Source organism: Cryptomeria japonica, chromosome 10 (genome assembly GCF_030272615.1).
Source record: "Cryptomeria japonica chromosome 10, Sugi_1.0, whole genome shotgun sequence".
Taxonomy (NCBI): Eukaryota; Viridiplantae; Streptophyta; class Pinopsida; order Cupressales; family Cupressaceae; genus Cryptomeria; species Cryptomeria japonica.
The window spans coordinates 917,530,047-917,547,008 of record NC_081414.1 but is presented as its reverse complement, the minus strand read 5'-3'; the positions used below and the strand labels follow the sequence as shown (position 1 = coordinate 917,547,008).

General features: G+C 36.0%; 1 protein-coding gene across 1 annotated transcript in view; it reads right to left on the bottom strand.

Moving 5' to 3' along the window:
- Nucleotides 1-1,493: 1,493 nt before the first annotated feature.
- LOC131036203 (uncharacterized) overlaps nt 1,494-16,962 on the bottom strand; it is a 66,123-nt gene continuing 50,654 nt past the window's right edge. Inside the window, exon 3 of the mRNA XM_057968047.2 lies at nt 1,494-2,028. Coding sequence (XP_057824030.2) covers nt 1,884-2,028 — 145 coding nt within the window. The 3' untranslated portion in view covers nt 1,494-1,883. The remainder of the gene's footprint in view (nt 2,029-16,962) is intronic.

Sequence of the window (16,962 nt, the reverse complement as noted above, 5' to 3'; positions counted from 1 at the left end):
TATTCCAGCCCAATAGGTCATAAGACAAACATGGCATAAAAGTACCAACCCTTGATTTTATTGTCAAAAAATGGCATCTCAAGCAAGTACTTGGGAATATAATATAGGACACCTATGAAAAGTGAAAGGTACTAGCTTGTATCTTTATAAGTTTTTTAAGATCAAAGGTGAGATTCACCTCAACACAAACCCACCAATGGAGACATATGACTCATGACAAATAAATTGCCACAAAAGTTGGAAGATTTGCTCCAAGACAGCCTGAATAGGAACTACCAAGGCCTAAAAGCTTGACTAGTATAGGTGAGTACGGCCTACTTAGAGACTTCAAATGATAGCGAGACAACACCAAAAGGGTGATTTGCAAAAACACAAGCTAGAGTGGTTTGAAACTGTGTGCCTATTTGCCTTTCAAAGAAAATAGAAAAAAAAAAAAAAAAACCTAGTGAGCTTTGATGCTAGAGGGTTACCAAGTATGGTTAACTGAAGTAGTGAGATTGTTCTAAGAGACACTACCAACATCATAAGCAATAAAGCTATATCTCATTCAACTAGCAAACAAAATTAACATCTATTTTAAGAGAAACATTTACAAGGGTTATCATTACCGTGTCAAGGACCTTGACAAATTTGCATGCTCTCTTCGGGGACAACTACCTATGGTCTGTAGCAAGATTGCAGAAAGTAAGGCAAGAGCCATTTTAATGGACTAAATTTTCACGAAGGGCAGAATTAGGGGCAAAATTAATGAGTAATCTCTTAGATTGTCCCGTGCATGCAGTCTAGAGAACCAAAAGGAGCCAAACAGTAAGCCCTAAGCTGTACCAAAGCCAAACCATTAATGTCATTTTCTAACTAAACTAACAGCTAGATATTTAATAGAGCACACATGCAAGAAAATGAATTGATATTAATGTTTGTTTTCGTTGTGTTGAACTAGTGCCAATATCATTACGATTTTTTGCGATCAACTCACCAATACTCTTCAATCAAAGCTAAGGAATTCATCCTACCAGTCCCACTCTGATGGAAATTTCATCATTCAAAGTCAGGTTATTTCTTAGTAGTGCCATGGAAAATAACATTTACAAATCTAATAAAAATGTTTTCTGACAATAAAAATAAGTGAATCTAATCATATAACACATTGCCTCTATTCTCAGGCCCTGTATTCAGATGCTAATGTCTTAGCAAATTTTATTGCAAGAAAATATGAAGAGGACGCATTGTGATTCCTCAAATTTGCTTAGTCTAAGGGGCTATTTTGACAGAATTACTGATACTCTGTATACTTATGATTTTGTATTGAACTCAATCATTCAATTACGGTATTGGAGTTTGGAGTTTCATGAGTTTAATGTTTAATGAAATTCTTGTGAACTTCTTTGAAGCTGAGTTTTGTTATGTAACTTTCTCCTTCAATAAAGAACTAAAAGCATTTTCTTGCCTGTTTAACATATAAGATACAATAATTATCACAATTTGCAGACCCATTAACTCTGTTTAAAGTCAGCTGCCATATTTATGAATATTTTGTAGTATAACTATAGACAATTGCACCATGTATACAAAATAGAATCATCCTTTGTGACACAACACATGGGCCTACAGTGCCTGCAGATGCAAAACCAATTTTCGCATCTCTGTAACATTATACACTGAACTGCATATTTGAAAATGTTACAGTTCAAATTGATGCGTATCAATTCTGAACATCTAAAAAACATTAATTATTAAAGTACATAGTCACTCCGATTTCCCAGAGATCATCTATTGTCACCTTTGCATCAAAGGGATGACACAATTGGTAGTGAGCCCATGGCAATAGTCTTGCAAACATGAATATCGAGGTGTAGATTCAGTGCCATGTAACTCGTTTACATTTATGATGGGTAATCAGCATTGATGCCCAAAATGCGAACTTTGTGCATATTTGGAAATTTTGCAATAACTAAAACGCCCACTGCTAAGGTATTCAAGAATAGTGACGGATTTTGATAGTTCGTTGTATGGCACGCAATTAAATACCTGCAAATATTAAAAATAAAGCACTTCATTCCCAAGTATTTATGATGAACTAACATTACAAAATAAAAGAGGCAAGTGGAAAAATATACCAACTACATCAAAATGGAAGATTGTGCCCAACTCTAGAAGTACAGCCTCATTCAATGACAGCGATATATACAAGAGTTACATTGTATTAGGTAAATGAACATACTAATAATATATCATGCATCATAGACCCTACAAATCAACCACTTACTGCAATTTGGTACCAGAAGTCATCTCATTAGTTTACATGATTAAGTGATAACCTCTCATGTGCATACTGAAAATTGCATCTGCCCTATTAGGGTTTTAAATTCTCTTTTGTGAAGCAACACAAAACAGAACATCACAGATAACCTCTTCAAATTAGCAAGGGAAGCTCCCTAAGATATAAAACTACTCCTGAACCTAAAGCTACGAACAAGAATTGCACGCTATACACAATTCTCAAAGGGGTTTACATTAAAGGAAATAATTTAAAGTAAACCGAACATATCTTTTAGGATCTCAAAGGTTGGGCAAAGGACTTTTTTTATGAATAAAAGCTTGCGACTAAACTAAAACATGAACACTTACTAACTGGCTGAAAGTAGAGATCAATCGAACTGTACCACAAAAACAAGAATACTAAACAAAACTAGTACTAATAATGAAGCCATACTGTAAGATTGAAAAAGAGAAAACCTTAGAAGCATGCAAGATGAATGCCAAGAGTTCAAACAAATTTTAACTCAATTCTCTACTATATCCACTTATGAAATTCATAAATGAACAATAAAATTACATCAAATAGCAGCATAAGCTTAACTTCAACTATCCTTAAGAGTTCATGTGCTCAAATCACTCATTTGTAGGGAAAAGAATAATCTGATTAGCTTACATGGGTAAGTGGTGCCCTTTGGCATACATATTAAAAATTGAATGCACCTTATTAGGGTTTTAATTTCTCTGTTGTGAGAAAATACAAAACAAAACAGCACACAAGGACAACCTCTCTTCAAAATAGTAAAGGTGGTTCCCTAAGATCTAAAACCACTCCTAGACCTAAAGCAATGAACAAGAATTAACAATTATGCACACTGTACTAGATTCTCAATGGGATCTTGCATTAAAGATAATAACTGAAAGTAAAACTTGACCTATCTTTTGGATCTCAAAGGTTGAATTCAAGACCTAAAAGGTACTCATCTCACAAACAAAACTTTTTGATGAATAAAGCTCACAAATATCCAAAATGAAGATAAACAGAAATTCTTACTAACTGGCTGAAAGTAGAGAAGAGTAGATCCAAATAAACAAGAGAGCATTAAGCAAAACTATTACTAATAATGAAGCCATGGTGTAAGATACGAGAAAAGATAACCCTTAGAAGCATACAAAGCTATTTACTAAGACGAAACACAGTGTCAATACAAAGCTTAACATGATTCTTTTCTATAATCCACTTATGAAAACTTTACACAAACACAAAAAAATTTCGATCAAATATGTTAATGACAATCTCTACGGCATGAACTTGACTTCAAGTATAATTAAGAGTTTGTGTTCAAAGCACTTTTTTATAGGTTACAAAGAATAGCTTTCGTGGATTTACACATAAAAATAGAACATCGCAAACAGAATTGTTTTAAAACAAACCTGTCCACAAGCTGCAAAAAAGGCAAAAAGATATGAACTTTGATCAAATCTAATCCTAAAACAACTAATAAGATACAAATTGCCTAAAATAGCCTTTTATCCATTACCTAGAATAGAATGCTGGAAATAGCCACTACAAGATATGGCTATCAGTATTTCAGAACTTTTTAAAACTATGAAAGCATAAAATCATATAGAGCATAAAGAAAACAACCATTAAGACATGAACACCAAGATTTCTTGTGGAAAACCCTCTCGGGTAAAAAAAACCATGGCATCAAAAAGCTTTCATTAACATTAATGGGCACCAACCCTGATTACAAAAAGACAGTTTTCTGAGAGCACTAACTCTCCAAGAAACTTGATCAACAATGACGAAGCACCTACTCCATCAAAAAGAGACACCAACCTCGAACTTATCTCCTTATAGAGTTTTACAATTTGCTACTTAAAATAAGCCTTTGGTTCACAAGATTAATTACTAATTTCTCACCTGCCTATAAGCTCCATAATAATATTCATGCATAATGATAACCAGTCTTTTACCTTGCATCAAACACTTCTGAAATCTAATCACAGTCTGCCATAGAAAACTCCCTTTCATTCACACTTTCTATCTCTCATCTACTAAACATATATTGCATATGAAAATACTCTACACTGCACCATCTTCATATATATTTTTCTTAAACTTCTGCGTATGCTGATAAAAGATACATGTTTTTTTTTAAAACTCTACTACTTAACTAACCACACGACTGCTCCTTAACTGCATATTCCCCGATTCACCACAGTATTTTTGAATGCTACCACTCCTAACTGTAAATATGCACCACGTTTTTCATAAACACTTACCAACGGTTTGCACAAAACTTCAGAAAAAATAGCAACCACCAGAACATTCAATATCTGACTATTATAAAAACTTTACTCGCACTTGCTGTGCACCACTACTCAACCACCGCAAGCATCGCTATTTTTAAAAATTTCTACCACATCTGCCCCTCCAAAATTATATCATCGGCTGCTGTATAAAAAAACTTTAAATGCACTCTGTCTTTGCATATTTGTCTCTTTTACATCCCGTCACTAAAATACTCAACACGTAAACGTATTAGTTCAGAAACTCCACGATGAAAGCAGCAGCTTTAATTAAAATAAAACTTATGAACTTTCTCCAACCTTTTACCACACATTAATTCTAAACAAGGATATGATTCCCTTCATTTTTGCACCTCTACGCACCATTCAATATTAACACCTGTACCCTTAGTAACCACTGGGCAAAGATTAATTCGACTCCAATTGATGACATGTCAGTATGACTTGGTTGTCAAGCAGGTGATGTAGACAAGCAGCAGGTTAAAGCAGGCAGCACAAGTAGACACCCACATAGCTCAAGCTGACAGCCAAGCAAGCAGCTCAAGCACCTCAAGCACCTCAATCAGTTCAATCCAATTTTCAATACTTCAAGTAATTCGCTGAGATTTATACGGCCTTAATCATCAAACCTTTGAGAACAATGACAACATACTCAACAGTAATCAATCAAAGGAATGAATGAAGTTAGGGAATTGCAGTTTACCGGTTCTCCCAGGCTAAGTAGGCCACCCCAACGGATGGAATTGTCATAGTGGGGCGCTCCTGCCTTTTGAGGGCCAAGAGGTGAGTTGTCATAGTGTGACATTGTGCGCTCTTGGGCTTAGTTGGGTCGAGCAGTTTACAGGGGCCCTCTCAAGGCTTTCCTACCAAACTAAACTATGATTGGTTATAGGTAGAAAGACATGTTTATCATTCTTTGTAATATATGTGCTATTAATCCATGTATGTATTTGTCAGTTTATTGAATGACTAGATTAAGTCACTCTCTTAATTTGAAAAAATGATAAAACTATATTGTGGAATTACTAATTTAGGACAAAATTCAGGTAATCCCTACTTGGGGACAATACAGAATTTTCACAAACAGTTTGCATAAAAGATGATGATTATTCCCTTCATTTAATAATGAACAAACAGTGCAACCACAAGCAGATAAAGGAGTCTCTAAGAATAAAATATGCAACTGCATGACAATCGGAATGCAATGGAATATTCTGACCGTTAACAACTCAGAATTTCCAGTCTTGTGACTCAATATGAAATTATGCCTCCAATACTCATAGGAACATAACAGTCACTACTGTTGAATAATCAATATCAGAGACTTCCACTCACAGCGAGATTTTCACGAATTGCTGAAGTCCTTCCTCCCACACCAAGGGACACAGAAATTTCATATGGTTGAACCAATGCCACATGAGGAAGTGATACTGATATGAATGCTTGCATTGGGAAGCACCCCCTGCTCTTCAGAACACTCTGCAATGTCTTTTGTAGGGTAGTTTGTACAATGACCATTAAGTGAGGGTATTAAATAATATAATGTTTCTTTAATGGTCATCTTAGTTAGTTTAGGAAGTTTCCTTTTCTGCATTCTATTAACGATTGTTTCTTCTACAAACAATGTCTCTTGTAAATTATTTATATAAAGCTTTCGTCTCTATTGTTTAATAACATCAATTTACCTTAACAAAGCATTCACCTCATAATAGTTCCCTACAATCAATGCTTCAGCAATACACAGCTGCCTCCAGAATGAATACAAACCCAAGCTCACTATTCAAGGATCACTCTAGCTTTAAAGGAGTTGCGCTGAAGATGAATGGCGCCAGAGAGACCAAACTGAGCTGTCTGACCGAGAAGTATGACTCTTCACTATTGTAAATGTTGTTCAATTTTCAATTCAATATGCAAGATGTATTCTAATTTGTATTCTCTATATCTATGTATTATCTATCTCTATTATAAATCTGACTATCTTCTTTGTTTGGCAGGTGAGAGGAATATTTATCGATTTCAATATCCTCTTCACAAATATCAAATGATATATATATGCAAGAGGGGAGGATCAAGCAGTGCCTTGACCGGTCATGTCTTATGGACATGACCAATCAAGACACTACTTGATCGCACCCTTTGATATATATTATCAACCGGTGTTTCTATAATTACCAGCCCGATACTAATCGGGGTCCACGTAACTTAGTGTGCATGCCAATCGGTATTCACGATGTATGCCAAACGATGTTTGCATGGCATATTAACCGATGTGAATCGGTGTCTAAGTTAACCGACATCGATCACTAACTAAAGGTTATATATGTCAAGCGGTGCATACTTTGCCACCCGAAAGCAACTCGATAATCATTATTTGTTTATCGCTAGGAACAAATCCAATGTAAATCGCGATACATGGTTAACCCGATAGCCATCAGTGATCACCGATATGCCATGCTATAATATGATTATCGATATTGATCGACTAAGTATATTTAATATATAAATGAGGAAGGATTATCAAATGAAATAGCTTGAAGTTTTCTTGATGGTTTATCGATAGGATAAATGATTGAATGAGAGACTTCATTTATCTCTCATTCAATCATTTATCTTACCGAAGCTACCATGCATTAACACTCCCTCTTAGCTAGGTAAGATAAATGAGAGCAGTGTATCAAGCATCACAATTCAAATGATAGTTAGCATTCTTTACACAATCCAACTTTCTAGGAAATCATATCACCTAATCACATGATATGAAGTATCACCTAAACACGTGATACAACATGTCTATCACATCAATCTTGTGATGACAGGATATCACCTTAACATGTGATATCAGTATTGCCTAAGCACGCAATACTTAAGGATAATCATATGAGAAAATATTCAATTCTCATCTTTATCCAAGTTGTGGTAGGTGCACTAACATCTCATATAAATGTTTTACCACAACACAATCATGGCTCATCCATGACACACCAAAGATCCAACATGATAACTGGTTTGGACATTATAAGATCGTCACTTTATAATGTCTCCATACAAGTGTTCATTATCTTGGGAGATCGTCACCTCTTAGATATGAACCCAAGGGATAAAATCCAAAATGTCCTATCATGACAAAGAAGTTTACACATTAAACATCTTATTGATATGTAAATACAGATTACAAAGCAAATTACCTTTCTATCATACCTAAACCTTTTCTGAAGTGATCAACCTTCACTCTGGAAAGAGGTTTGGTCAGAATATCTGTCGTTTGATCTCCTGTACAAACAAATTCTAATTGAATCACATTTTTGTCTACCATATTTCGCACATAGTGGTATGGGATCTCAATATGCTTGGATCTGTCATTGAACACTGGATTAACTGAAAGTTTTATGCAGCTTTGATTGTCACAATGTATAATAGTGGGTTTCATAGGTTCTCCAAATAACCCCACAAGCAACTTCCTAAGCCATATTGCCTCTCGAGCAGCCATAGAAGCTGCAATGTATTCTGCCTCGGTGGAGCTTTGAGCTATAGAGGACTGCTTCCTGCTGATCCAAGATATCATGGCTGAACCTAGACTGAAGCAACACCCTGAAGTGCTTTTTCTGTCAGTTACACTTCCAACCCAATCTGAATCTGTAAATCCATGTAGGTCTATATCAACTTTCTCATATCTGAGACCAAGGTTTAGGGTACCTTGTAGGTATCTCATGATGTGCTTTACTACAACCAGGTGTATCTCCTTAGGTTCACACATGAACTGACTTAAGGCATTGACTGCATAACAGATATCTAGCCTTGTATTCACCAAGTACATCAGGAACCCAATCAGCTGTCTATATTGAGTAGAGTCAATGGGTTGTGACTTTGCGGCTGCTTCTTTAAGTTTATGTAAATTGGTTTCCATAGGAGAGGTCATGGGCCTACAGTTTGGCATTCTGAATCTCTTCAAAATATCCAAGGTATACTTTCCTTGGTTTAGTATAATGTTGTCAGAATTCTGCCATACTTCCAATCCTAGGAAGTAATGAAGGAGTCCTAAGTCCATATGAAATTTTTTGGATAGATCTTTCTTGCATTGATCTATAAGGTGATCATTTCTTGTGATTAATAAGAATTCAACATATAAAATCAACATTAGCATATAACCTTTATTTCTTTTGTAGTAGAGATTAGGATCTGCATCATTTTTAGAGAAGTCGAGTCCTGAGAGATAGGTGTCAATTCTTTCATACCAGGCCCTGGGAGCCTGTTTAAGCCCATAGAGAGCTTTCTTGAGTCTACACACATGAGACTGCATTATAAATTTCAAACCCTTCAGGTTGCTCTAGGTAGACTTCTTCTGAGATCTCACCATTTAGAAATGTTGTCTTAACATCCATCTGGTGTAACTTCCACCCCTTTGCTGTTGCAATGGCTAATACAGCTCTTACTGATGTATATCTGGCAACAGGTGCAAAAGTTTCTTCATAATCTATTCCTTCCTTTTGTGAGAAACCTCTAGCTACAAATCTAGCCTTGTGTTTTTCAATACTACTGTCTGCAGCATGTTTGATCTTAAGAAGCCATTTAGATGAAACGACAGATTTCTTAGTTGGCCTAGTCACAATCTCCCAAACATCAGTTTTCATAATAGATTGATACTCTTCAGACATGGCATCCTTCCATACTTGATGTTCAAGAGCCTCTGATACATTGTTTGGTTCAACTTTAGAGAGATCATTCATAAGGGCAACATAGCTAGTGAAATTGTTAGGCCTTTTGCTTTCCCTAAATGTCCCTGAAGGAGCAACAAACTTCTGAGCTTCTGCTACAATCTTGGTGGCCCATAGTGGTCTTTTCTTGAAGTTTTCTCTAGGTCAACTTTGAGTTTCACTTATAGTTTCCTCAGGATTCTCCCTCTAAAGCTCAGGAGTAGGATCTCTATCTATGCTAGGGGTGGGGATATAGACTTCAGGGTCTAGAGAGCTTTAGGCTCTTTTGAATGCTAAGTCTTCTTCAAAGATCACATCCCTACTTAGTTCAATATTCTTTTGACCAGGTATATAGATCCTGTAAGCTTTGGAGGTTTCACTATATCCTACAAAGATTTCCCTTTTTCCAGAAGGCTCTAATTTTAATCTTTTCTCCTTAGGTACATGAATATAGACAGGGCATCCAAATATCCTAAGGTAGCTAATATCAGGTTTTGATTTAGTAGAGACTTCCTCAAGGGTCTTATCTTCAAGATGAGAGTGGGGACATATGTTTTGAATATATACAGCAGTGCTAGTTACTTCTGCCCAAAGATTGATATTTAGATTCTGATCAAGAATCATAGCTTTGGCAGCTTCAACGATTGTCCTATTTTTCCTTGCAGCTATCCCATTTTGTTGAGGGTTATAAGTTATTGTTAACTCCCTCTTAATCCCTGAATTTTTACAAAACTCCTTAAATAATTCTGATGTGTATCCCCCCCCATTATCAATTCTTAGGGTTTTAATTTTATTTCCTGTGTAGTTCTCTGTTAGTGTTTTGAATTCTTTAAACCTATTAAGGATCTCTTCTAATTCTTTACATTTCAGAAAGTAGATCCAAGTTTTCCTAGAGTAGTCATCAACAAATATTACATAATACAAAAATCCCCCCAATAAAGGTACGGACATAGGTCCACATACATCAGAGTGAACTAACTCTAAAATTTTACTTGTTTTCCTAGTGTTATTCTGAAAAGCACCCTTAGTATTTTTACCTAGGGTACATCCTGTGCATGCCCCTGAATGATATTGCTTTAACTTAGGTAGACCTGTGACAAGGTCTCCCATTGATGATAAAGCTCTAAAATTTAGGTGCCCTAGTCTTCTATGCTAGATTTCATTTGCATCTGTAGTTTCATGAATTAGGACTAAGTTGGGCTATGTGCATAGCTCATACAAGTAGCCTTGTCTTTGACCAATTGTTTTAGCTTTCTTGATGGATGAGTTCTTTGGCCAAGCCAATACTTTGTTGTCCATGAAGGTTACTGTGTATCCATTGTCCTCCAGTGCTGATATTGAGACTAGATTTCTCTTGATGCTTGGAACATATAGTACTCCTCTAAGTTGTAATGATACACCCGACTTTAGTTTGATGGTGCAGGTTCCAACTCCTTTGACTGGATGTGTAGAGACATCTCCGATAGTTACTTCCTCATCATTCTCCTCTTTCATTGAGTCTAGTACTTCTCTGAATCCTGTAATGTGTCTGGATGAGCCACTGTCAATCACCCAGGAGTTCACTTTGTTTGATGCTTGGTTTGTGAGTGCTGAATAGAGTACATACTTCTCAGAGTCCTCTTCCCTTTTAGATTTTCCTGTTTTGGCAAATGTGGCTTGCTTAGCTCTTTATGGAAATTTGGCAACATAGTGCCCAAATTTGTCACATCTGTAACACTGAATCTGAGAAAGGTCCTTCTTGAAGGTGTTCTTGCCGTGACGACTTTTTCTCTTCTTGAATTGCTTCTGGTTGCTTTTCTTGTTTGAGTTTGTATTTAGAACTTGAAGATCATCACCTATATTCTTCTGTTTGATCCCTTTCTTATTTTGCCTTGATTCCTCTTGGAGACAGTCAGCCTTTAGCCTATCGAATTTTGGGAATTCATCCCTTGCACTGATGCCTTGGACGAATGTTTCCCATATGCTAGGCAACCCATCTAGAGCAATGAGGGTTAATTCTTTGCTTTGGATCTCATATCCAAGGGTTGCCAATTCATCCCTTAGGGCAGATATTCGCATGAAGTAGGCATTGATTGATTCTCCTTTTATCATGGCTATGTGATTTATTTCTCTTTTTAAAGCCAAGGTTCTACTGGCATTAGATATCTCAAAAGCGTATTCAAGTGCTTTGAACATGTTGAAGGTTGTTTCATGTTTCCTTATGATGAGCATGATATTGTTTCTTACCCCATCAACTATGATTTTAATAGCCTTATCATTTCCTTCTCTCCAAATTGCTTTGTCAGGTGCAGTCTCAGGTTCTGCAGTTTCAGTATTTACAAATGATTCGACTTTATTTTCTTTTAGAATCATTTGAGTTCTGAATTTCCATGCTGAGAAGTCATCACCTCCTCCGAGTCTATCTTCAAATCTAATAGCGCTAGCCATTGAGAGAATTGTGATTTTGAATATATGCTTGATTTGAATTTTACGTAAAATTGAACGGCCTCAGGTTTGATTTAACTATAGCTCTGATACCATGTAAATGTTGTTCAATTTTCAATTCAATATGCAAGATGTATTCTAATTTGTATTCTCTATATCTATGTATTATCTATCTCTATTATAAATCTGACTATCTTCTTTGTTTGGCAGGTGAGAGGAATATTTATCGATTTCAATATCCTCTTCACAAATATCAAATGATATATAGATGCAAGAGGGGAGGATCAAGCAGTGCCTTGACCAGTCATGTCTTATGGACATGACCGATCAAGACACTACTTGATCGCACCCTTTGATATATATTATCAACCGGTGTTTCTATAATTACCAGCCCGATACTAATCGAGGTCCACGTAACTTAGTGTGTATGCCAATCGGTATTCACGATGTATGCCAAACGATGTTTGCATGGCATATTAACCGATGTGAATCGGTGTCTAAGTTAACCAACATCGATCACTAACTAAAGGTTATATATGTCAAGCGATGCATACTTTGCCACCCGAAAGCAACTCGATAATCATTATTTGTTTATCGCTAGGAACAAATCCAATGTAAATCGCGATACATGGTTAACCCGATAGCCATCGGTGATCACCGATATGCCATGCTATAATATGATTATCGATATTGATCGACTAAGTATATTTAATATATAAATGAGGAAGGATTATCAAATGAAATAGCTTGAAATTTTCTTGATGGTTTATCGATAGGATAAATGATTGAATGAGAGACTTCATTTATCTCTCATTCAATCATTTATCTTACCGAAGCTACCATGCATTAACAACTATAAAATATTCTCTCCAGACTAGGTACAATATCAGCACCAATATCACTAGGCCCAATAAGAAATAATTAGTTGCCAAACACTAGGAATACTGAAGCCTTCGATTTTATATTATTTTTTAATAGCAGCGATGGCACAGGTATTAGCAACAATGAGTCGAATTTATGTGAAGCTCGAATCTAACACCCCTGATAGACAATATCCTTCTTCTCGTGTCGGCCCAAAATAATTATTTCCAGAGCCTAGAAACTTTAGGCACATATATAATTGGCAGCCTTAATATTTTTCAAGCCAAAATTCAATAAGCCACGATCTTTCAAAGGCACTAATATTAATATTGCAAAAGGAAAAAGTCATAAAATACCTAATCCTTATATTCTCCGAAAGACTCTAAACATAAATATTCTTATTTCCCAAGTTCAAAATAAACATTCCAAGTAGATACAGTATTAATATTGAAAGTATGACTTATCTAGAAATTTGTCTCCAACGGAGACTTCACAAATTTGGCCCAGCTGTGAACTCCGTTGCAAATCCACCTCTTGGAAGAGCTAGGTTTTCATCCAGCCCTACTTCAAACTTCTAAAGGTTTTCGTCTCTAGAAATCATAAACAATTAATCAAATCAAAAGCATGTCTTACTTCCTCCCTCCAGTCTCCTTATAAAAAACTCCAAGAAGCTTCTAGAATATTCGCCCAGCCACATTTGGAGAACTTTATTTCATAAAGTGACAATATGATAATATTTTATTGTTTATTTAATTAAATTAATTAATTAATATTAAGTCATCATTGGATATTTTTATTTATTTTTGACAACTTAATAAAAATCAATTTAATTAACTGTCACCTTTCAAATTGGGGACATTACACCTGGCATGTGCTAAACACGTGTCAGCCTTATTTTAGGTGTTTTGGAAGAAAAAAAGTAACAGGTTAACCATCCAAAAGGTGTGCACAACCTTCCTTAATTATATTTCTTTGTCAAAGGCATAGATCACTAATAGATTTGCCAAAGATTTATAACCGCTGGCAGAAATAACATGTGGCAAAGACACTCAAAAGGTATGCCTGATTTCAAGTTTGTCATTCTTATGTTGCCTTTCGTGCACACTTCACTTACGTTTCAACCATTTTATTGTGTTTGTAAGAAATATTGCTGCCCTAAGCCAGTTAAAATGAGAGTCTACTAAATTTCAACTTTCTCACAAACCTGGGCAGAGTTTGTGATTGGTTAAGCCATCATAGACGTGCCTAGAGACACTTGGGCATAAATTGAGCTTAGTTAAATCATCATAAAAGTGTGCATAGAGACACTTGGGCAGAAATTGTGCTTAGTAACCATCATAAAAATGCTCGTACAGACTTAAGGTTCAACATTGTTTTCAAGATAAGGTGGAGTTTACCGATGGTTTGGCCATATTGAAATGTGCACCAACATGAATTGAAACAAGTTTCATGAGTTTAAGCAAACTTTAGGATGACTTGAACCAAAAAGAGGAAATTTAGGGAGAATTCACCAACTATTTTGCCACTTTGTTGTTTTGTTTTTCTTCTGCCCCTATTATTGCTCGTGTTCTGCTCTCGCAGGTTGCTGATCTCCTGCTTCCTTTGACATCACTGTTACCTTGCAAAAGTGTTAGTTGAAGTGCATGGATTTTGATAGGATGATCTTGCAAACTAACCTAGGGAAACCAAAATTGCTTGGATTGACACACATATAGCAATCAGTTGATGACAAACTTTACAAAAGGGAGTACAATAGTTGAGTTTCGTATGGGTACAAGTACAACCATTGGCTCTTTTTGGGGACCATGAAGCAAACTTGTGGCATAAGAGAACTTATGGGAGCAATAGCGTCAAGCCTATTCTAACACCTAACCTAAACAAAAATTTAAAACAATACAATATGCAAACACATTACACAAAAAGAAAAAACATAAATCATCATCAATATAGGAAATGATACCACCTACCTACCTATAGAGAAAAGGGAACAAAATTGCTAGACAAGGAAATTTATTGGCTAGGAAAAGTAAAAATCCCTCCATTTGAGTCAAGGCTTGGAATGTGGCAGCACACATCCTAAAAACCCTCCAAAGGGAAGAAAACTCGAAAAAAGTGAGTTCATGTTCCTTGTGCCAATAAATCTAGTCAATGCAAATGTTTACAATGTTCAAGGGATAAAATTATTAAATGATGTTTGCGCAAACTTACATTTCTTTCCATTCAACAATAGCTTATTCTTCCTCAAAATTGTTGAACTTGCTTGAGATGAAACATATACTCCTCTTATGTCCTCCTAAAACAAGGACATCATCCAAATAAACAATCACATGAGCCAGGGAGTGGTCTAAGGACCTCACTCATTAATTTTAGGAAGCTAGTTGATGCATTACACAACCCAAACAAAAGAACAAGCTTTTCAAATAGCCCTTGCCTAGTCTTAAATACAGTTTCCCAAACATCTCCATCGTTTATCCCTTGCTTGGTAATATCTCAATTTGAGATCAAGTTTGGAGAAGTACTTAACCAGTTGTAGTTGGTGTATCCTTGGTAGTAAATGTGTATTCCTGACACTGATTTTGTCAACATACACCCACCAAGTTCCATCCTGATTTTGTCTTACAAGTCCCTGCTCAATGAGAGTTTTCAGCTGCATCTTCACTTCATTGGCCTCCAGTAGCCTTTTGTAATATCCCCTGCTGTTATATGACTGAAATGTGTAGGGAATATTGACAAACAGTTGACTAATAACCTTCAATCTACTGTTCTAATTTTCAGACTGAATAACTTGCGTGTTATTGACACTGGACAGCTTTTGTATAACTCTGCGTGTTATGCAGTTTCTTTGGTTTTGCTTATTGGAACATATGAATGCAATGAACTGAAATAAATTACTGATAAAGAAAGCATACCATCATCCTATTCAGCTAGTTGACATTTTGTCAAACAATTATCATGCATCCTCGGACTTGAACAAACTTATTACAGCATATATAGGGCTCAGAACTGATTTCTTTATTCAATACAATCCTTGTTACAGCCAACAAGCTCTAAACTTGCAAATTACATACATATTCCTATACTCAGAAATTACTAATTACCAGCCAAGGCAGTCATACCAACAATTTATTTGACAATGCAATCTATAACTAAAGTGAAGCATGAACCTGATAGGAAGATTGCCTAATCCTGATCTTTGAAGAAGCAAGCCATATCCACTGTGTATGAATCCTCCACAAGCCAAATCGTGATTCCCAATCTACCGCCCCTGTTTCTGTAGTAAGCAGTAATTAATAAAATGTATGCAGCCTCTAAGTGCTCCCTCCAACACCAAGAATCATCGCCATGCTCTCACCAAGGGAGCACTTCAGCTAGATAGGTAAATCGATGCAAGAACTGAGCTTAAAGATCAAAATCGTAGGTATTCTTGACTGCTGCAGACTATATTATAATTAATAACATCTGATACGCCCCCTTAAAGTATAAAATGGCATCGTGGGCTTCTCCTAGGGTGAGCGCTCCAACTTAGAGGCAAAGTCGATGCTCCTATATGATGAGTGAATCATGACCAAGGTAATTTACCCTCTCTTGAACAAAATCACCTCAGATGCTAAGGATAAGATCAACTAAAATGATTCCAAGGTTTCTACATGTCAAGTCTTGACGAGTGGGTAACCCAATGGTCGATGTGAATTGTTGTGTTCACTTGGGGGCTTACGCAACTGTTAGGATTATCTTCTTCGATCATGAAATATGCGGAATAGGTGTGCTGACAACTTAGGCTTTAACAATATGGCTCTAGACTTAATTCTAACTAAAAAATGGGCAAAAGGAATAGGGTTCATGAAATCTATTCTAGACCTAATAATGTAGGAAATGATGAATGAATTTAGTGGAATCAAACTAGACAAGGTCTCACAAACAAGTATTGACACAAGCTTAGTGCAATCGTCTAAGGTATACTTAAGGATTTTCAAACTATTACCATCAAACGTTGACACCATCCAAGTTGATGCTTGTCAAGGGACGTATAATAGTTGAAGTTAAGCTTACTCAAATCTCCAGTTGACCACACAAGGCACACTTACCAACGGCAAGAGGCTAGTGGTATGGATTAAGGATTCCACACAAATATATTCAACACATCTTCCACTCAATCTAATATACATGAAAATAAATTTTAATCTAAAATTCTAATCTAGCTTGGAGGAATTGAGAACCATGAATGCAATAATTTAGATAAAAATAGTTGCAGCATATACGAACAATTTTACAAAAATTCTCTTACAAATGAGAGACAAGGAGGTATATATAGAGTCTCTTACAAAATGGAAAACCCTAGAATTGCCCTTATTAGGGTTTACTTCAAAAATGGCGCCACCAACATATGGCCCCATAAAAAGATACCTAGTCATCA